The following is a 24,130-nucleotide window of genomic DNA, read 5'->3' as shown; positions in this document are numbered from 1 at the left end:
AATAATAGTTAAGAATGTGTAATGTACCTGATTTTTTATATAATTTGTGTATGTTATTTTATTTTATTTTATTTATTAAAATAAACAAAATATTTAAATTTAAATATTAATTAAGAATTTGTGATCAGCCGATCAATTTGAGTCGTAATATAGTCTAGACCCAATAATTGGGTCAGTACTGTTTCAATGGAAGATCCAGGTGTCGAATTCGAAATACATTATAATTTACAAACACATTTATCATTAAATATGCACAAATGATAAAAGTTAAATTACTCGATTAATCATTATAATTTTTTAAATTTATAATTAAGTATTTATATTTTAAAATTTTTAGTAAAATTCTTACACACATCAATTTTAAATTTATAATAATATTCTTCTATTCTAAAAAAGTTTAATTTAACATAATATATTTAGATATATTAGTTAATAATATAAAATAGATAAAACATAATCAACAATTTAAAACAAAATTTCCTGATCTTCAAACTCCTCATTTTTAGAAAGATGAAAAACATGTTCAGCTTTTTATTCTTTAGGTTTAATTATTTTATTAGTCTTTATAATTTTACGAAATTTTTAATTAAGTTTCTATATTTTTTTAATTGAGTTCTTGCACTAATTTTTTTAATTAAATCTTTACAAAATTAAACCAATTACTATTAAAAAAATTTAATTAAAAAAAGTACAAAAACCAATTAAAAAAATGTAAAATTCTAATTAAAAATTTTATAAAACTATAAAACCAATACAATAATTAAACCTATTCTTTACTCCACACTTTGTCTTCTCTGTATTAATCACTCTCCACCTATGTTCCTTTCTCTATTTCATCACTAGCCCCAACATTAACCTTCACTATCACAACTCTAATTAACCTCATCACCACTAATGGCGAACTTGAGAAAATTTTTTGGGGAGGTCAAATTTTTTAACACAATAAAATATAGAACAATATAGCAAAAATAAATCAAAGTTTGTTAAGAATATTTAACTTTTTTTCATCCAATAAATGCTTTTTTAATTCTTTAATAAAAAGTTTTTTTAACTTTTATAAATATGATATTTATTAGTCAAATTCATTAAATTATTTACATATTTAATAAATTTTTAAAAAAACATTTGTATAATAAATTAATTTCAAAGACAACAAATATATGAGATGTCTCAATATTATTTGATATTATTTTAAAAAGAATATACATTAATAAATTAGCATAACAAGTATTTTAAAACGAATATATATTTTTTTAAATTAAAAAAAATATTAAAAGTAATTTGTAAAATTTTGGGGACTAATTTTACTTCGAAGACCATTGTTTCCATTATCAATATAAAGATTCGTTTTATCACTACCACTACTAAACCATTCAACTTTTCGATTTCTTTGTCTTTATCTGGAGCTTTATTTCTGGATTATTATTGTTGTTAACGTTTTGGATTATTTTTTATTTTTGGTTTGTGCTGATTTTTAGTTTGGATTCATTTTTGGTTTGAAGTGTGACTATTACTGTGGGATTTGAATTTTGGAAAAATGGTGGTAGTATGTTTAAGAAGTGGCAAGAAGTGGTGGGTATAGATGCTGTTGATAACAATGAGAACAATGTTGATAATGTTAATAGTAGTGAGTCTAAAAGACGAGTGGTGGTGGTGGTGTGGCGGTGATGGGTGGTAGTGTCGAATTATTTTTCTTTTTTTTGTTTTTTTTTGTTTTTATATTATTGCGATCGATCGTTATTATATTACTGATTTATTATTGACGATAGTGGTGGTTATTAATAATGACATTAGTATTGTAATTGGTGGTGGTAGTAATGTTAATAAAATATAAAAGTGAAGAAAAGAGATCTTTAACCTCAATATGAATCCTATTTAATATAAAATGTATAGGTTTTAAAACATTTTTATAAGGGTAATTTAATTATATAAATTTTTAAAAAGTAAAATTACGTGATTATCCTAAAAGCAATTCCATTTTTGTTATATTTTATGGGCAAATATAAATTGCGTATAAATTCTACTATCTACATCATAAATTTGAGGATAAATGTATAGTAAAATTGTTTTTAGAACAATTATATAATTATTTTTGTTGGGTTTTTTTTTCTTCTTTACGAGGTTTAAGTTTAATTTTTTGGATGTTTCTTTGCATTTTTTTTATCACAATCCTAATCAAATTTTTTGAGATAATAGAGAATGAAAGAGAGCAGTCACAATTCACAAAGTGAGAGAGAAGAGGAAAAATAGAATTTTTATTTTTATGCAGAATAACAAATTTTAAATAGCAGTTTTTCATTCGTTCATTGTTGGATCGACTTAAAATTTGGACTGCAACTTCATCTCATCTTGTTCTTCTTTCTGGATGGTGGAGATGTTGATTGAAAGTCTGTAGTGGGAGAAAATAATTTCGAACATCAGCTCTGATTTTGGGTATTTTTTATCTTCTTGTTACTCATTTATAAGCTTTGGTGTTTTGGCTAATTGTATGCACGATTTGTGTTTTATTTGAGACTCTTTTGTACCTCATATTTAATTATAGTGGAACTATTTCATTAGTTTGGATGACTTGTAATTTTTACCTCTCAAATTGATGGGATTTTCACATTAAAATATTTGTGTGCTCTTCTTATTGCTTTATTTGATATATTTACTTGCTCATTATTGCTATCATATTGTGTTGTGAATGCTTCTATATTGTTCTTGTATTGGATATTGGTGTTGTGTCTGCTGTTGGGCTCTTTCATACTAGCATTAGTACTTGTTGGTATTTTTCTAGGCTTGTGATTCTGTGAACAGTGAAAGTTAAGACTAATACTAGTATGATGATCACTTTTAATGGTCCTAATTATAATTTGTAAAAGTCAAATATAAAATATTTGCTTTATGTCAAAAATTTTCATCAACCAATTTTTAGTACTAAGAAGTCTAATAATAAATTTGATAATTATTTGGGCTTTGTTGCATAGACAAGTTTGTGGATATATTAGACAGTGAGTTGACGATAATGTGTTGAACTATATTCTTGGAGAGACACATGCTCGAACCCTTTGGATTAAACTTGAACAGTGGTATGTTTGAAAAACTGGGAATAACAAGATATTTTTTATTAAGCAGTTGTTGGCTTTGAAATATACAGATTGTGCATCAATGACAGATTATTAAATAACTTCCAAGAAATAATGAATTAGTTATCTTCTATGGGTATCAAGTTTAATGAAGAGGTTCAAGAATTGTTACTTCTTAGTTCCTTACCAGACTCGTAGAGAATTCTCAGAATTTCATTGTCCAATTCTGTTTTTGATGGTGTAATCTCTATGGATCTTGTCAAAAATAATGTTTTGAATGAAGAAATGAGAATAAAGTCATAAGGTGACACATTCAGATGTTCTGGTTTCTAAGTCTAGGGAAGAAACAAAAGTTGAGGTTATAAAAGTAGAAATCAAAATAGAATTAAGTCTCAAGAAAAGTATAAAAATATTGAGTGTCATCATTGTGGTCAAAAGGGACATGTAAATAAATTTTGTTGGCAGCTAAAGAAGGAGAAAGCGAAGGCAAGTAAAGCGAAGGCAAATAAAGATGACGATAGCAATGAAGACAACGTCAATGTAACTCATGATGATTTTCTTCTTGTTGAGTAGTTTGAATCTGTTAACCTTGTTGATAATAGCACTAGTTGGGTGATTGATAGTGGTGCTTCTATTCATATTACACATAGAAAAAATTTGTTTACGTTTTATACTCCTGGTGATTTTGGTGATGTGAAAGTGGTTCATCAAGATGTTGCAACATGTGCCGGTGTTAGATAGATTTGTCTAGAAACATCCAATGATACCAAATTGATTTTGAAGCGTGTGAATTATATTCCAGATATTCGGTTAAACTTACTTTCTATTGGTAAGTTGTGTGACAAAGACTTAGATAGCTCACTCTCTTGTGATAGTTGAAAACTCACCAAAGGTTCTGTAATTGTTGTTAGAGATACACGATATTCTACTCTTTATTTAACTCAAGCAAAGATTGTAAAAATTGTTGTTAATACTACTGAGTTTGTTGAGAAAACTAATTTATGGCATAAGAGATTATGTCATATGAGTGAGAAAGGAATGAATATATTATCCAAGAATAATCTTTTATCTGGTTGCAAGGGTGCTTTGCAAAAGTGCAACCATTCTTTTGCTGAAAAATAAAACAGGGTTTCCTTCAAGAGCTATCCACCTTTAAGAAAGCTGGAGATACTTGACTTGGTGCATTTTGATGTATGTGGGCCAATAAAGACAAGAACACTTGGAGGGTCTATCTATTTTGTAACCTTTATTAATGATTATTTTAAAAAATTATGGGTTTACACTTGAAAGACCAAAGATCAAGTTTTTGGTGTGTTCAAACAATTTCAAGCTTCTATTGAAAGAGAAATTAGAAAGAAGTTGAAAAGTATTCGTACTGGCAATAGTGATAAGTACTCAGGTCCATTTGATGCTTATTGTAAAGAACATGGTATAAGACATTAGAAAACTTTTTAGTTGAATGGCTTGGTTGAAAGAATGAACAAAATATTGGTTGAAAGAATTAGGTACTTATTGTCACAGTCTGGATTGGCAAAATCTTTTGGGGTGAAGCTTTGAGCACTGTTGCTCATGTCTTAAACCAGACACCATGTATTCTATTATAATTTGAAGTGCCAGAAAAGATATGTTCATGTAAAGATGTTTCCTATTATTATTTAAGAGTCTTTGGATACAAAGTGTTTGTTCATATTCCTAAATATGAGAGATCCAAGATGGATATAAAGACTAAGCAGTGTATTTTTATTGGCTATGACATGGATGAGTTTAGTTACAGATTTTATGATTCTGTTAACAAGAAGGTAATTCGAAGTAGAGATGTTGTCTTTGTTGAAAACCAAATATTGAAGGATATTTATAATGCAGAGAAGCCAATGGTTCAGTCTAGTGATGATTTTTCTGATTTGAATATTACTTTCTCTATATCTATGGTGGAAGTTGGTAGAGTTGAAGCTCATAATAATGAGCATGATACAGGTGCAGGTGAAGATGGAACAGTTGATTCGACGCTTGATGAAGTTGGTGATGATGATCACGATGAACAATCACTTTTAGAAATTTCTGCAAATGCACTTAGAATGTCTACAAGAGAGAGAAATTCGTCATCAAGGTATTCTCCATATGAGTATATTTTGTTAATAACTAATAGGGGAGAACCTGAATGTTATGGAGAAGCTGTTAAAAATGGAAGTAAAGCTCAATGGCTTGAAACTATGCAAGAAGAAATGAAGTCTTTGCTTGACAATGATACCTATGAGTTGGTGAAGCTACCTAAAGGTATGAGAACTTTGAAGAACAAATGGGTATTTAGAATCAAGAATGAAGAAGACAATTTTAAGTCTCGGTATAAAGTTAGATTGGTTGTTAGAGGCTTTAGTAAGAGAAAAAGTATTAATTTTGAGGAGATTTTTTCTTTTGTTGTGAAGATGTCATCCATTCATGCTGTAGTTGGATTAGCAGCTTCTCTTAATCTAGAGATTGAGTAATAGATGCGAAGACAACATTTTTTTATGGTGATTTAGACAAAAAAATCTACATTGAACAACTAGATGACTTTGTTGTTAAAGAAAAGAAAGACCTTATGTGTAAGTCTAAAAAGAGTCTTTATGGTTTGAAACAAGCTCCAAAATAATGGTACAAGAAATTTAAATTTGTTGTAGGAGAGCATGGTTACCATAAGATAATTTTATATCATTGTATATTTGTGCAAAAGTTTTCTGATGGTGATTTTATAATTCCTTTACTTTATGTGAATGGCATTTTAATTGTAGGAAAGAATGTTTTGAGAATTAATGAGTTGAAGAAACAATTGAGTAAGTTCTTTGCTATGAAGGACTTGGGTCCTGCCAAATAGATTTTGGATATAACTATTATTTGTTATAAAGATTCCAAGAAGCTTTATTTATTATGGGAGAAGTACATAAAGAAGGTGTTTCAAAGGTTTGGCATGAATGATGCCAAATCTGTTGCTAATTCTTTTGATCCTCATTTTAAGTTGAGCACCAAGCAGTGTCCACTCACTGACGAGGAGAAACAAGTAATGGATGAAATTCCTTATGTCTCAGCTGTTGGAAGCTTGATGTATGTTATGGTGTGCACTAGACCAGACATTGCTCATATGGTTGGTATTGTGAGTCGTTTCTTCTCTAATCCAAGTAAGGAACATTGAAATGTTGTTAAATGGATTATGAGATATCTAAAAAGTACAACTAACTTAAGTTTGAGCTTTGGTGGTAAAAAATCTTTGCTAGTTGACTTTACTAATGCAGACATGGCATGATGGAGATGTTAATTTTCAAAAGTCTATTTCAGATTATTTAGTCAAGTTTGCAGAGAGAGCTATTTTATGGCAGTCAAAGTTACAGAAGTGTGTTTCACTTTCTACCATAGAGGTAGAGTTTATTGCAACAATTATAGCATGTAAAGAGTTGTTGTGGACAAAGAAGTTTCTTGGAAAGCTTGGTTTCAAACAAGACCGTCATGTGTTATTTTGTGATAGTCAAAGTGTTATTCATCTTGCTAAAAATTCTACTTTTATTGCAAGATCTAAACATATTAATATTAGATATCACTGAATATGGGATGTGTTGAATTCGAAGTTGTTGAAACTTGAGAAAATTCACACTGATGATAATGGTGCTGATACGATGACAAAAGCATTGTCAAGAGATAAACTTGAAACATGTTGTTTGATCGTTGAGATGGTAAGAGCCTCCACCTAGTCGAGAAGGAGACGATTTGTTGGGCTTTTTCTCTCCTTTGTGATGTCCAAGACCAATTTTTTGGGGTATCTCCTTGCACCTTTGTGTCACTATCCTAATCAGATTTTTTTTTTGGGTAATAGAGAGTGAGAGAAAGCAACCACAAAGTGAGAGAGAAGAGAAAAAATAGAATTTTCGTTTTTATACAGAGTAGTAGATTTCAAACAGTAGTTTCTCATTCGTTCATCGTTGCATCGGTCTGAAATTTGGACTGCAGTTTTATCTCATCTTATTTTTTATTATGGATAGTGGAGATGTTGATTGAAGATCTATAGTGAAAGAAAATAGCTTTCGAACAGCAGCTCTCTAATTTTGGGTATTTTTCATCTTCTTATTATTAATTTGTAAGTTTTGGTGCTTTAGTGTTTTGGCTGATTGTATATACGATTTGTGTTTTATTTGAGACTCTCTTATACCTCATATTTAATTATAATAAGAGTTATTTCATTAGTTTGGACGACTCGTAGTTTTTACCACTCACATTGAGAGAGTTTTTCACGTTGAAATATTGGTGTGCTTTTCTTATTGCTTTACTTGATATATAATTGCTTGCTCATTGTTATTGTCATATTGTATTGTGAATATTTTTATATTATTTTTGTATTGAATATTTGTGTTATTTTCGCTGTTAGACTCTTTTAATTCTTCTATAATATTTTATATAAGTAAATTATCCTTTTTGTTTATTGTCAACAATAATTTAACTATAAATTTAAAATTAATATAAAATTCTAATTGAAAAATTTAAAAGTATAAAGATTTAACTATAAATTTAAAAAAATAATAAAAAATAATAAAATAATTAATTAATAATAAACTATAATTAAAAATAAAATGAGATCCTTTTGACTGCATATTTTTTTGTTTTATATATATATAAAGGTTCACGATTATTAGATATGATTTGCCATAACTATGCAAAATACTATTTAACAGGTGTAAGATTACAGAGATACCAACGCAAGTTGTATTATATAATTCTTTTTTATTTGTTTTTTGGTGTATTGAACAATAATTGAAGTACCTAAAAGAGTAGGTGATAAATTGTACGTAGACAAAAATTTCTCTTTGATGAATGATTTGGTTAACAAAATATTATTAACAATAAATAAATAAAAGGTAAATTATAATTTTGTTATGTTTGTGATTTTTTTTAAAAATATTCTTAACGTCTAATTGTATTTAATTTTATTTCTAACATTTTAAATTTTGTTAAAATTATCCTTAGATATTAACTCTATGTAAAATATTACTAATAAAATTGAAAATTTCTAGAGATAGTTTTAACATAAATAAAAAAATATTAAAGACAAAATTAGATGCATTAAAAACGTTAGGGACAAAATTGAATAAAACTAAACGTTAAGGACAAAAAATATACTTTATCCATAAATAAAATAACATGTACTTATATTGCAAGTTGCTCAACAGTTTAACCAATTTGAATTAGTCGAATAATTAGCTTATTCGTTTGCCTAAGTAAATATCGAAGATTATACATCAATTTATTGGTTTGACCAGTGGTAAACACTTAAATAAAATTCAAATTCGTAATAAATTAGCCTTTGATGAGTTGTCAAATTGCGGGATATTAGGGACAAATGAAAAAAATTGCTCAGCAGATCATTCATGAATACCAATTACTAGCTAAGGATGGCAACACCACCCGAATTCGCAGGTACCCATCGCGTTCGTATCCGCTCGGGACGGGTTTTTATCGGGACGGGATGGGGCCGGATTTAGGTAATACCTGTTCCGGTATATATATAATATATATAATTTTAATATATAATATGTGTAATATACTAATATATGTAAAATAATTAGTAAAATGACTAATAATATTGTATTATATTTAAATTTTTACTTTAATTTATGTTATGTATGTGATGATAGTTATATAAATTTTGAAATTTAATTTAATTTATTAAATTTTAATAATTATGGAGACGAATAGGAGCAGGGCGTGCGGGTACCTACAAAAACGAATTAGAGTTTAACTTTTTATTATTTGCATATAGGAATAGAACGAATATTATGTAGATTATTGTAGGATGAAATAGAATCCAATAAAACAAAAATCCGTCTCTACCTATCCGGTTGCCACCCTACCTATTACCAACTATAGTGAGACCAACCGTTCTTGTAAGTTATTATTTTATTACATTGTATTTTATTTTATTCCGCACAAAATATCCAAAGATTACTCTAATCACGGAGAGGAATATTATAAGCCAATAAATAATGACAAAGTATATAAAACAAATAGGATCGACTCTTTTGTCGGTTTTATTTACCCTCTTTTAGCAGAAATTGTCTTAGTGATGCTTGATTAAAAAATAATGAAAGTAGTCTTAGTTATGTCTCATGATGGTTAAATATTGAATTATTGACATGTGATCATATATCCCAAGATTCTTTGCAATATAATTTTTTAATTATTATATTATATTAAGATTCTTCATGAGTTGAACTCCTGATAGTGAGTGTTATTTAGGGAAGAAAGAGATCATAGATAACAATTAGGGTTTATTAATTTCCCACTGTAATCCGATCAAGGGAGAGAAGAATCACCTTTTCATATGGAACATATATTTTCTGAACACTATTATTATATTTTTTCATCGTCAATTTTTCCTTAAACTAAAGAAATAGAAATAAATCTTTTATATTTAAATTTTTTAGAGAAAAGAACAAATTAGTCCCTGACATTTTAATCCGCGGACATTTTCGTTCCTGACCATTGAAAAATACATTTAAATCCCTGATGTCTTTGAAAATCAGACGGATCAATCCCTCCGTCCATAACCCTCTGTCAGATCCGCCAGAAAAGGCTGACCTGGCTCCCCCTCTGCTTACCTGGCTCAACGGCGTTTCCACGTGGCACGCTAGTGGGATGGATCTTTTGAAAACGGGACACATAAGTCCCTCTCACTCAAAACGACGTCGTTTTGAGTGCTGCCCTAATCCTAAAATTCATTTGGGTCGTTCCTTCATGGTGGTTGCTGGTGGTGAGAAGAAGAGTTGTTCAGATTTCAACAATGGCTATGAAGGGACATCATCAACTTCAAAAAGAAGCGTTAATGGGCATCATCACACCTCACACATAACAGAGATCATAATCACAAGCTTCTTCTGCCATAAGATTTAGATCCTTTGCTTCAGTTCTCATCTCCATGACTCCTTGAGAAATATATTATCTCTATCTTCCATTCCTTTTTCTTTTATCCCTTAACACACATCATTACCCATGGCGGGTGGGAGGCTCTTCAGCTCTGTCTTCTCCACCACCAACTACAGTAACACTGTTCTTCTTCATCAGAACCAATCTTTCCAGCCGCTTCCTCCTCCGTCCCTCTTCCTATCTTCATCACTTCCTTTTCTCGGTCCGTAATTTTCTTCCCGTCGTTGACCCCTTTTTCTTTTTTTTTCTTGTACTTGTTATTGCTTGTTGTTCTGTAATGGCTCTGATGATGTGATCAAAGTTTGTCACATCGAATCATTAATCTAAGTTAGCTAGCTAGCTATTTAATCCACTACAACAAGAATTTTCAAAATATTATATTTTTATATTCATCAAAAAAGCGCACTCACCAAAAATTTGATTGGTTCAATCTTATTATCCAATTAATTGAATTGTTTAAATGAGCCATGTTCAATTGTTCATGTTAATTGATTAGGTTCTCGATCCATGGTGAGCTTCGAAGATGTTCCAGGAGGGAAGGGGTGTAAAAATGGATAGTTCTTCTGGATATGAGGAGGACGGGGAGGAGAGCATGGAGGAGTACTTGACGCAGCCGGCGGAGAAGAAGCAGCGGCTATCGGCGGAGCAAGTTGAGTTCTCGGAGGAACGACCCAAACAAATTTTAGGATTAGGGCAGCACTCAAAACGACGTCGTTTTGAGTGAGAGGGACTTATGTGTCCCGTTTTCAAAAGTTTCATCCCACTAACGTGCCACGTGGGAACGCCGTTGAGCCAGGTAAGCAGAGGGGGAGCCAGGCCAGCCTTTTCCGGCGGGTCTGGCGGTGAGTTATGGACGGAGGGATTGATCCGTCTGATTTTCAAAGACGTCAGAGATTTAAATGTATTTTTCAATGGTCAGGGACAAAAATGTCCGCGGGTTAAAAAGTCAGGGACTAATTTGTCATTTTCTCAATTTTTTATAAAACACAGAAAATAAAGAGTGTCACCAAACAAATGCACCTTTCATTTGTATAAAACACAGACTTTTGTTTAGTTTGCCAAAGGATGGCGAGCAACACTTTAGTCTAGAATCTCAGAAGGAATTTAATAATCCCAATTAATCCAAAATAATAATAATAATATATCCAATTTTATTCCTAGTTTCTTATGTTTCTAATGCATAAAAGCATGAGAAGAACATAAAATAAAAACAAAAAACTAATCAATCGAGTTCTTACCACCACTTGAATACCTCAAAACATTGTCTTATTCGGCATCTTGTTTGGGGTTGTGTTTGAGAGAGGACTTTGAATTTTCTGTTGGAATTGCTTTGCTTCATTTTGGTGTCATGATTGGGTTAAGATTGAACCTCTTAACTCCTTTGTTACTTGTGCAAATATTCATGAGACTGAATTTACGTGTTGATGATGTTTGGTTCGATAATTGGTGATTTTTGTCAACTTGTTAGACAGATTTACCACACATGTCATACTAAAAATAGTAAAATCTTTATTAAATCAATGATTTTTCTCTTCTAAATTCATTGGCACTTCAAATACAATGTACATATAGTGTTGTAAGGTTCAAAATCAAAAACATTAATACTAATTGTTTAAATATTGACAATAGTGAATATTGGTATATAGTTGCTTGATTGGCGTATAAATTGAAACAAAAATGTTATATATACACACAAATCAATTATCAAACCAACTATTGTGTATTTGTGTTATTTAATTTATTTTTAATATATATTTTACACTATAGTTGATTTTTTGTGATTTTTTGTGAATTCCTAATATGCTCTATTTTAATTAACCAGCTTGGGTTGATCGAGTGCTCAACTCACTCGATCGCTTAAACAAGTGTCAGGAATTTGAATTCATGCAGCAACTCATTGGCCAGTGGCAGACCCTTAAATGGAGCTCAGATCCGCAATGGATGAGTTTTTGACCTGTTGGATTAGGGAATACCGTAAGCAACAAAGAAATATATATTTTTTAATTAAAAAATAGAAATTTAATTTTTGAACTAAAATAAATTTTTTACTTTTTTTAATAGTACGTTATTATATTGGAATCTAAGATATTTTAGTCAAAACTTAGGTAATTGAATGAGATTGTTAAAAAAAGGTTAAATCTTGTAGATAAAAGAAAAAAGAATAAAAAAAAATTCAACAGGCTAAACTGGTAAGTTATTTATTTTTCGTGCCAACCCGTATAATTACGGATTAATAAGGTGAAGTCCATTAAACATTTTATTTTCAATGACTTAATTTTAGAAAAAAAAAAAATGTACCACTCATTTAAAGTGATTAAACAAACTAATCCGACAAACTCGACTATTTTAATGACCTTGTCTGATACATCAAAATTAAATTCGATTCTCTCAGGTAAATATCTCTCTCGTGCCAACGGGTGCAAAATATATTTGTAACACTTTCGTTTTCACCTTGTTGCTTTGATATATGCGTGAGAGTAACTTATCATCTTTGAAAATCCTCTTTCTTTTCTCATTGTTTGTTTTATGCGCATTGCAAAATTCCTCGGACAATGACCTCAAACCTTTTTCCCCTGCACTTTTTTTTAATGACATCAAGAATACCTAATAATTATTCTAGATTAGTAGAGTTGCTATCTCCTATCAATCAGTTTTATGGAAGTAGGACAGTGTGTCACATTATTGCACACATGATGACTCAAACTTTGATTGATTCTGTTTCAAACGACAAAAGGAAAGAACTGTTATATTCAGTCTGTCTCAGTCCAAAACCCGGGCCTTGTGCATGGCAGGACATCCCAGCAATGCCAAGGTGGCACCTACTTCCCCCTACCCTAGTATAAAATATTTTAATAGTATAATAATATAAACATTTTAAGTTTTATATATTTAATATATTGAAAATATAATATCTTTCTAATAATTCAATAAAAAATGTCTTTAAAACATATGTTAGCAAGATCTATATAAAAATTAAAAGGTACATTACAATATTTTCTAAAATTTAATGCTTGGTATAATAAATTAATAATATTACAGTGCTCACGGTAAGAAATCATGCATAATGCAGAAGTTTTATGTGCTTTTCATTTCATTGTTTATAAATAGATTTAACTTCTATTCATTATAAATAGAAAAATATTTTATATATTATTATACTATCAGTTATTTTTCGCATATACGATGACAATATAAAACAACTTTACAATATTAATTGATATAAATTTAAAAAGTATCTTATGATACAAATTAACTTGCAACAATAACAATTATCATTGTAATTTATTTTCTTAAAATCTTTATTAATCAGAGGTTCACGGTAAATTAGTACATAAAAATTATTAAATTATTCTACTGTAATATGGGTGTGTAGAAACCATAATTTCTTTTTTGTTGCATTTAATGCCAACAGGGTTTCAGAGTTTTCAGGGCTCAAAGTTGCAACTTCATAACAAAAATCAAGAACATTAAAGAAATAATTGCAGGCTTTTTTCAACTAAAAAATGAATATAAGTACATTTCCTGCTATGGAACTAAAGTAAAAACATAATATTTATTTACATAATAGAATTTATATGTCAAACTACTTAGAACCCCCTGATAATGTAAAGGCCCTTCTAAGCCAACCAACCAACCAAGAAATATGCCAAAATAGCAGTGCCAACTAGTTCAAAATTGTAGGCCTAATGCATCCCAATTTGCACTATCACCAACTGTTTTGTCTATTCCTACAACACAGAGAAATGTAGTAACCACCAATCATATGTGCAAGAGTGAATTTTTCAAATAAGTACCTCAACTACATTGCCACGTCTGAAACAAAATCTTCTGTGCCTTCAAAATTACCCTGCATCCCAAATGCATGCACGAGACCAGGAAAGGTAACAAAACCCCTCATCTACTGCACTTTGAGCTTGAAGCAACATCAGCAAGTCCTCCAAGGGGATTCTATAGAACTAATTCTATTTTTGGTGTACAACACAGTTTATTTTCTTAATACTTTAGCTCAGATAGTTGGCTGGGGCATGAGCTTAAAATTGAAGGAACATTTCTCCCACAAACTGGAGAAGATTTTTTACCACTCCTAGCAGAAGAATTATCAGTTTGTTGCGATTGAGAAGTGTTCACCGATGAAGTGTTCATCGATGAACTAACTTTCCTTCCCTCTGGATTTGGCTTCACATTGCCCCCATTAGGTGGAGTGCCTGCAACTGTTGTAGACACAGGTCGGTTGTTACTGATTAGTTGCCCTTGCGGTGGCAGGGGGGTTGTGTAATCTCCCCCAAATGAAATTTGCATACGACCCTGTGAAATTCTTCCTTGCTCCTGAGAATAACTTTTGAGGTTTGGAGCATTAGATGTTATAACAGGTGCATGATGAAGATGAGAATCCATGGTTCTTCCTGAGCTCCTAGAGTTAGAAGCTTGGGTAGAACTTTTGCTTTGAGTTTGTGTGAAAACAGGGATATCATTGGCAAACTTTGTAGCCGAATTGATATTGGTGGATGGTGCTTTATACCAAGTAGCCATAGCAGGCTGCTGCTGTGACTGTTGAATACCATACTGCTTCTGAAGGTGAAGCAATGATGGCTCTTGAGAACTTGAGGCATTACTAGAAAGAGGCGCACTTGTTATTGCAGTTGAAGACACACTTGTTACTGAACTTGAAGCAACAGTGCAATTAGGCCAGTTTCCGTTTGAAGGAGAAAACATAAAGTTAACATTCTTTGATGAATTATCAAAAACAAGAGTTGTTGGTCCATAATTGGTTGATGATTTTCCATGAGTGATTTTCTTCTCATCTTCTTGATGGGAAGAACTACCTCCACTCTTCCCTTCAGTTATTGAATAAGGCCTTTGCTGAGTAGAATGAGGTGTGCTTGCAGCTTGATATCCTTGCCATGAAATATCAGGCAGGCTATGAAATATCACGGGGTTCTGTCCCACAGCTGAGAAGTTAAGGTTTGAAGGAACGTTTGTCCCATTATATGCACCAAATGATATTGCAAATGCTTGAGATGGTGTAGTCTCCACTCCGCCTTTAGAAGCCTGTTGCTGTTGTTGCTTGTCACTGATATTCCGACTGTTTCCACCAACATTGTCTGAAATTACAGATGGCCGGAAAGATAAGTTCACTGGCTGAGCTGGAATTGTGAAGTTGTGTCCATGCACGTTCTTTTGTGGGTAAGATTTTCGATTCACAACAGATGAGGCATTGTCTCTGTTAACCTCAGTTTCATGCTTGAGATGGTGGGACAGCGAGGCGTGTTGCTTTTGTGACTGTTGTGATTGCATAGGTGGAGAGGTCAAAATGCTATTGCCATTAAACTGTGCACCCTGTGACTGCTTATATGATGATGAACTGCTCGATGTGCTTGGATTGGGATAACTTGGTGGAACCAGTACTTGTGAATGAGGGTGCTGTTGTGGATGCTGAGGAGGATGAATTGATTGAGAAGAGTAGCAAGTCCCATTGAGTATTTGTGGTGCCTGTGCAGGGTTTGCACCTCTGATTGCTGCATTAGCCCCAGCCAATGAGGTCGAATACGGGAATGAGTAACCATTATTTTGAACTATTGTCACATACGGAGTATCACTGGTTGAAAAATTTGGGTAGCTAAAGCTCATTGAAGCTGCTACCGCTGGCAAAGTTGAAGAGGTAGCAAGAGATCTAGCACCTGAACTATGGGACTTATATGACAAAGCACCGGTGGTGGAATTTAAACCTGCCTGACTTGTAGCTGCTGCTACTGATGCCTGATGCTGACCCGGAGGAAGTAAATAAGCAGGAGCATGCTACATTCAAAGTTAAAGCACGCAACTTTTCAAGATAAGGGTTACTTGTGCAATCAGTAAAATAGATAACATCATATTTTTGAACTGTATTGAAGCAATTGGAAGACAAGTGCATACCACTAGATTGCTAGTTGAGCCAGGATGTGAACCTTGCTGGAGCATGAGCTGCATCCTTTGTGTTGAATCCGTTGCATTGGCATTATTAGAACTTTTAACTGCCGTAAGACTAGAATCACTTGTGGTAGATGACCCTTTCCCCTGTACTGCATGGTGTTTCTGAGATTGCTTCCCAATAACCAAACTTTCTGCCGAGGGATTGTTGGGCTTTGTGCCACACAGCGAAGCAGAGCCAATAGATGGTGCCAAAAGGGCGTTCATCTTTGTGAACTGCTGGTGTAAGAAGATGTTACGAGCAATGTAATGATGGGTTGCACATCTCTTTGGTTGTGGCTGAGAAGGAACTTCCTTCACATGCTGCAGGTTTGAATTTTGAAGGAATTATGTACTATACTCCATATAAATAGGAATGATATTGGTATATGAGAAACTATAAGAATAAAAAGAAAACATATGACTAGAAGAACAAATTCTGTGACAAAACCTAATACCTCAAACTTTGTCGATGATCCTGTGGCTTTGTCCATCTTAAAAACTGTCTCTGAAGGCATTGTGCATCTGGCAATCATAGTTATTTACCTTTAGAAAAGTGACATTATTGTTTTAACCAAACATTAAGTAAAATTTGACTACAGAATGAACAAAAGGATTTAATTCTAGAGAAGTAATGATCTGATACCCAACGGAAGAGAGATTGTTTGGATGACCCAATCCAGCAGTTGATAGAGGCATTGAGCTATATTGAGCTGAAGAGAAGGCATTAAGAGACTTCTATTCAATAAATAGGCTAGAATGAGAGTGAACATATACTGTAATCACATATTAAGTCACAATAAAATAAAATAAAAAATTTACCAGTTTTCTCAACTTTGGGATTTGATAATCTAGTATATTTTTCCTTATTACTATTCTGCTCTTCTAACTTAATGCTTGGACTTGTATCATTAACATTGTTTGGCTTCTCCAAATCATGTTTTAGCACATCACATCTTTCTCTAAGTGTGACCTTTTTTGCCTCTTCTGTTTCATCTGCAGTTTTTTCTCTCTTAAATGTTTTTTCCATGTCTTCAACCTTCGCACTGCTATCTTCTCTCTTCTGCTTCAGCAATTGGGACAAGTTGAAGCATGAGCCAAAGGAAAAAATTAACAGAAATAATTTAGATTCAGTATCACAAGGCAACCATCTTACCTTTTCCAAATTCAGTGCCCAAGGTTTAGTCTCTGGTATGACATCACCCTTTGATAAGTCATCTCCTTCAGGGGATGGCATCACAGGAGGAGGAGCCTGTTCAAAAGGCACTTTATCTTCAGATATTTGACAGCAAAAACCAAGGGAAACAGTATAATCGGAATGAATGCTAACACGAAAAGGATCCTCACCATCAGATCAATCTCAAACTTGCCTACTCTTTGGCCACTGGTCCCCGGAACAGTAGGTACCCTAAAAAAATTCAGGAACAAGGAAATGGGATCAACAATCACTTATTCCAATTATCATATTCAGCTATATCAACTAATCCTTTTTCCACTAAGTGAAATCAACCACATGAATCAAACATTGCCATTGCTTCCTATCATAAACCATGTACCAAAAAGAAAAATCAATAACAAGGAAAAAGAAAAAGAAATTATTGTTCATTGGTGCTCACACTTTAGTTGAAGCTGAATTCTGTTTCTCAACATCCAGCTCGGTGAGCCACTTCGGCTTTTCCCTCACAGGGGAGGCTGATCTTCCATCAGTGAAAACACCACTTCCGGCACCTGAATTCTTATCTTCCCCTATGACATCATTTGGAGCCTCTGATGATCCACTTTCGTTAACAACTGCATTACCACCGTGACAATGAACACTTGCAGATTGCTCAGTTTGAACACTAACCAACTCTGCTGTTGTTGAATTACAAGGTACTAAAGCATGAGAACTGTTGCACTCGTCCACTTTCTTTTTATCTGGTAATGAAATTCCAATTCAAATTTTCAGGTAAAAAGAATAATAAAAACATAAAAGATCAAAAGATTTAGGAAAATAATTCTAAGATCAAACCTACCTGCATCCTTAGAAGACGACGTGTCGTTTTTCTTGGAAGTCCTCAAACCGTAAAGAAGCTCAGCTATTTCAATCTCAATATCTGATGATTGCGATTTCAATGTCTCAGAAGAATCACCAATCGCTTTCTGCAACATAATATAACATACGCCTCAAAACTTCACTTTTTCTTCTCTTTTTTTCTTTTCCAGAAAAATCAAACAGATTGAAAATGAAAAATGAAAAATGAAAATTAAGAAGCTTCCGCTGACCATCTTTTTCTTCCCAGAAACACTCGAAGAAGAAGGAGATGCTGGCTCAACCGGAGAATTCGACTGTTGCCGGAAATTCCGGTCGCCGCCGCCGCCGCTTGCAGAGACACAATTTTCGTTCGATCTTTTCACAGATGCTACAGGCACGCAACAAATGAAAAAAAATACAAATACAATATAAAAACACTAAGCGAGTGAAAAATCGAAAACGAAGAGTTAGTTAATAGTTATTCTAAGAACCTGAACGAGCTTTCCTCGGAACCGCGACGCCGATCATCTCGTCCGTGACCTTTAGCGTCGGCGGCGGAACGAAGCTCCGGCGAAGAATTTGATCGGAGGCGGCGAACGACGACGTCGTATTGACGGAACCTGTCGCAGTAGCTCCGGCGTCTTGCTGTACTATGTCGTCGTCCTGCTCGTTTCCGACGCTCTCTTCGGTGCTGTGCTCGTCGCCTTCCTCCCTGCGCGATTGAGAGCTTCTCAATCTCTTGCTCCTCCCTCTCTTGTTCACACCTTCCTCTGCGAAAAACGAACAGTAAAACCACTTCGAGAACGAACAACACAGAAACAAGAATAAGAAGAAGGCGAAGCTGAAGATGATGATGAAGGAGACTAAGATCCTGGTGTTGATACCTGAGGACTCCCTGAGAGCGATGGTTCGGTGCCTACTGCGTCTGTGGAAACCGTTGCCGGCGGCGGTGGAAGACGCCATGGCTGATCTCTTCGATTCTCTAGTTCTCTCCATGAGTATACTTCTTCTCTCATGTAATCAACCTCGCCGAGAAATATCTTCCAATTCACGGCGGCGCGTCGCCGGAATTTTACCTTTCACGGCGGCGATCGGCTGAGCTTCTTCTCCTCTCTCTCTTCTCTCTCTCTTCTATTCTCTCTCTGCTGTGTGGCTTCTTTCTATGAAAGTGTAGTGTAACATTTCTCTTCTCTTCTTTTCATTTTTAAAATCTAATTTTTTGTTTATTTTATTTAAATGGGAAATTATTGAATACTATAATAATCTGACCTTCTCCTTTTTCCATATTTTTTATTAGAAAAAAGTGAAATTGGATTTTCTTTTTGTCTGAAAAAGAGAAAATGGTTAAATGTTTCGCTTTCACGATTCATGCATCATGATGGCCTCGTTGCGAACGGCCAGGATCTGCTGATGAGAATATTGGCGCTCTCTATGCCATTGGATTATACTTTGATCCAACGGTGATCATTCGACGGTGCCAACATGGCAAGTGACGTTGCTGTCTGATAGAATATGGAATGCGAAATAAAGTGACCATGTCTTACTTTTTTTTATTTTATTAATTCATTATTTATAGATTGTTTTTCCTTTTTTATCTTCTATAAAATAAGATAGCAATTTATTGGATAAAATAAAATAATAATATTAGATATGAAAATTATTTAATATAATAATGATAATAAATGCTGTCTAATAATAATAATAGTTTGTCACATTTATTATTTATGATAACTATTTTGACTTATTAAAGCATACTAAAATTGAAGTAATTCACACATGTAATTATAAGAGTCAAAAGTCAAAACAACAATTAATGCAAGAATTTAATTTTATTGTAATTTATTATACTATTATTAATATAAATTTTTTAGAGATAATTAATTGGATATTATTATATTAAAAAGTCATTAATTTTTAAATTTGTAATTTAAAAAGGATTTGAATTCTCTAAACCTTGAATTTCACTTTAGAGAATAAAGTGTGATCTCTCATCATTAATTTTATAGATAAAACTAAAAATAAATATAAAAAAAATTATTTAAAAGTAGAAGATCACACTTTACTCTCTAAAGTGAAATTCAAATTTTAGAAGATCCAAATCTATTTAATTAGATAATCATATAAATTTTTTTATTAAAATTAAATGCTTAATGCAAATAATAATAATAATAATAATAATAATAATAATAATAATAATAATAATAAATGAATATTGTCTTTCAAATTTTGATGATATCATTATTATTTTTGACCAATTCATAAAATATAAAAAATTATATATAAAGCGACATTATAAAAAAATGAGAATTTTATTATTATTTTTTAATAATAATAATAATAATTTAGTTATTGTCTTATAAACATATATTTTAAGAGTGTAATAATAGAAAATTTTTTAATTTTTCTATTCTAAAATTCATTAAAAATATAATAAAATATTTTTTAGTATTTTTAAAATATATATTAACAAAATTTAAATAAAAAATATATTTTCCATCTTCGGTGCACACGCGTATGTGATGCGCGTGTATTTGCAAGCGTCAGCATACACCAGCCCAGTCGTAGTGGGGTGCAGTTGGGGTGGGGTAAATATTAAACAATAATATTATTAATTTATTAATTTATAATATGTAAGAAAAAGATACAAGGGTAGTACTACTACTGCTGAACATCGAGGAATTTTTAAATTAATTTATAATAAATTAATAATAGATTAATTAAGTTGTTAGAAATAAGTAATACCAACTGCGACAAGATTGAGTATCTAAAATATTGAATTTAATTAAATTTGAACTGTGAGAGATATTTTTTAATAAAGGCCAATTAGTTAAAGCAATGCTCATTAGAAAATGTATATTCATTCGAACTAAGACCAAATAGGTTATAGTCAAACATATTAAACTAAAGATTCAAACAATGGTGTCTTCTTTATTAAACTTGAAGCAATTGGTCACATCAAATAAAACTTTGAAGCAAATTGGTATGGAATTAGCATAAAATAATATCAATGAGGAATATTACTATGAGGGGCAAGAAACAAACCAGAAAAAAATATTGCACAAAACATAATTAAAGCAATAAGCACTTATTTTCAAGATGGAATAAACGGAGAAAAAATTAATTTAATATTGAAAGATATGTCTATGTTAAGGCCAAGACAGCTGGAAACTTCATTGTTAAGATAAAATAATAGTATATGACTATATGTTAAATTAACAAATACAGATAAGAGCATTATAATAATTAAGAGATATTATTAGAAGTATATCAAAAGACGATAGATACTTCAATTAGTTCTAATTTTCTTAGGGATTTTCCATCATCATTATATTTATATATTATATATCATCATCATCATTAAACTTTAGGTGTGTACTTTATCGGTATTTGATCAATATATATGTACTTTTTTATGTATTAATAAACATGCATTTGAAAAAGCAAAAGAGTATAATAAAATTAAAATACTACAATTTATTCAAAGCTGTGCATGCATGTGTCTCATAGTAAACGATAGCTTAAAAAATTGATTTATGTCCGATATTGAATAATATATTACTCAGAAATTTATATTTCCATTAAAAGTTGAAGACATAAAGTTTAAGCAAATTAAACAATGAAAAAAATAGTTAAGTATCAATAATTTTAATTTATATTAACTAATATTTTTAATTAGTAGTTTAAAACCTTTAGTATAACAGTTTAATCTTATATTTTTAATTAGTATTTGTAAATGTTATTAAATAATTATTGATAAAAAAAATAAATTATGCTGATTTTATATTTATGAGTGAAGAATGCTTTAAAAAAATCAACAAATTATGGGGATGAAAAAAGTTTGGTCTTTCATACAAAATATAGACTTTAGGATAAAGTATACAGATAAATTAGTTGAGAAAAAAATATGACATAAATATTTTAAAGTGAAATTGGTTGTATGTACGTGTTTTATTTGTATATTTATGTGAATCGAATTAATTATATTTAAATTAGCAGGAGTAGTACTAAATCGAAATTAATAGACTAAATTTAGTAAGAATACGCTTCTGAATTCATGCGTTACATGGTAAATCGAGGCAAAATTAAAGAATTTGATTTATAGATTATAGTAAATCGATACACAATTGAATTTGATTTATAGATGAAGGAGCTCTAGGTAAATCGAATCAAATATATTCAAACTACTCTCTAATGGAAACAACATTAATTGACTCTATTTGATTCGATTTAACATTCGTATACTCTATGTATAGAATTCGAATTGGCTTGTTTCGAATTATAGTCACAATATTTCTCACCTGCAACAACTCACGCGAGAGAGAACATTGAGGCCACAAACACGATAAAGTTCAAAACTGCGGACATGAAAAATAACTCGGATCGTATCTATCGATTGGACAGGAGTTGTCCGTATCACTAGTGACATCAATAAAAAAGTTAATAAATATTTTTTTTCTTCAAGATAGATTAAAATATTAGCAATATTAAATTGCTTAGATTATTTGATTACAAGCATTAGTTAGAATTTTTAAACTATAAATGTCCATTAAAATAGTAATTTAGAGGTTTGTTACGATTTTAAAACTATAAATGTTAGTTAGAGTAGTAATTAAAAATTTTATTAAAATTTTTAAATTATAAATATTAGAATGATTAGTGACTAAAAATTTTATTAGAACTTATTTTAAGTTAAAAACGTCAATAATAATAGTGATTTTTTGGTTGTATTTATATAGAAAATACTCATAATTAAATCAAATTAATTAAACTTGAAATACTGAATTTAAAATTCTGTATAATAATTCGAATAAATTAGATTTGATTTAGTTGGAGCACTATAATTCGAATAAAATAAATCCGATTTACTTGGATATTCAGCCGTAAATCAAAGCTTATTGTATTGATTTATTATTGTCTAATTTATTTCATAAATCAAATTTTTTTACTTCAATTTATCATAAACTGGGTGAGTTCAAAAACGTATTCCTATTAAATCGAATTTATTTATTTTGATTTAGTAGTGTTCCTTCTTGTTAATTCGCCCCATATTTCATAAACTTTAATTTATTTATACCAATTAAACGAGAGTACAACAAATATCCTGCATTTATTGAATTCTTATGAAAGCATCACTAGTCAGAGGGTAAATCTTAATAAATCTGTTGTATTCTTTAACTACAACACTCCCTCCACTATACGTACACTACTAGCTAACTCTATGAATATTAATCATATTGGGGCTCAGGATAAATACTTTGATTTGCCTTCTACAGTCTCTAAATCGAAAAAGGCTTCTTTTAGTATGATCAGAGAAAAAGGTTCAGAAAAGAATCCAACGGTGGAAGCGCAATCTTCTTTCGTCAGGTGATAGACACGTATTGCTTAAGGCAGTGGGAGAAGCTATTTCTATTTATACATTGTCTTGTTTCAAGTTGCCTGATGGTTTAATTTTGGAAATTCACTCTCTACTTTCTCAGTTCTGGTGGGGACAAAAGGGTTCTGAAAGGCGAATAGCTTGGATTAACTTGGACACTATGACTCGCCCACAAAAAGAAGGAGGCCTTGGATTTAAAGATCTCAGAATCCAAAATCTGGCACTTTTAGACAAACAGTTTTGGCGACTTGTAACACAGCCTACTTCCTTATTATCCAAAATCCTAAGAGGTAAATACTTTAGCAATGGTAATGCTATAACGGAAGAAATTGGAGTCTTGCCTTCTTGGGGATGGAGGAGCATACTGGAAGGCCGAAAGATTGTTGAAAAAGGTCTTAATTGGGTTGTGGGTACTGGTGAGAATATCCGAACTTTTGAGGATCCTTGGCTGCCTCCTCCGTATCCTTTAATGATTTCTAACATGCCAAATAGACATGATATTTTTGAGTTGGTTCTAGGAGTTAAAGATCTAATTACTGAAAATAGGAATTGGAATCTGAATCTCATTCAAGAATTATTTCCCCAAGACGTTGCAAACAGAATTTTGTCAGTTAAAATTCAGCAGAGTAGGGATAAATTGCAATGGAATTTGAACAAATCCAAGCAATATGATACAGTTTCAGATTACAGAATTGGCTATTTATTTTACCATCTGCCTCTGGAGCTTTACCCTAATTATATACAGCAAAAAAAGCCATGGATTGATCTATAGAAGTTGAACTTGCC

At 31.6% G+C, this 24,130-nt stretch overlaps 1 protein-coding gene across 2 annotated transcripts; it reads right to left on the bottom strand.

Annotated features, from left to right (window-relative positions):
• Positions 1-13,477: 13,477 nt before the first annotated feature.
• On the bottom strand, positions 13,478-19,195 carry LOC112736791 (protein TIME FOR COFFEE). Of its 2 annotated transcripts, none has more exons than XM_025786402.3 (12): positions 18,855-19,195; positions 18,462-18,740; positions 18,222-18,358; positions 17,972-18,098; positions 17,573-17,873; positions 17,304-17,364; positions 17,113-17,208; positions 16,779-17,019; positions 16,603-16,669; positions 16,415-16,481; positions 15,924-16,280; positions 13,478-15,806 (listed from the first exon to the last, which is right to left on the bottom strand). In XM_025786402.3, the coding sequence occupies exons 1-12, from the start codon at positions 18,964-18,966 to the stop codon at positions 14,004-14,006; spliced, it is 3,648 nt and encodes a 1,215-aa protein (XP_025642187.1). In that variant the 5' UTR covers positions 18,967-19,195; the 3' UTR covers positions 13,478-14,003. The 2 variants fall into 2 exon arrangements, with proteins under 2 accessions (XP_025642187.1, XP_025642178.1); XM_025786393.3 differs by having other exon boundaries at positions 18,462-18,765; positions 18,855-19,148.
• Between the last annotated feature and the right edge of the window lie 4,935 nt (positions 19,196-24,130).

Source organism: Arachis hypogaea, chromosome 2 (genome assembly GCF_003086295.3).
Source record: "Arachis hypogaea cultivar Tifrunner chromosome 2, arahy.Tifrunner.gnm2.J5K5, whole genome shotgun sequence".
Classification (NCBI taxonomy): Eukaryota; Viridiplantae; Streptophyta; class Magnoliopsida; order Fabales; family Fabaceae; genus Arachis; species Arachis hypogaea.
The sequence above is the reverse complement of the archived record's forward strand: the minus strand, read 5'-3'. Positions and strand labels throughout refer to the sequence as shown.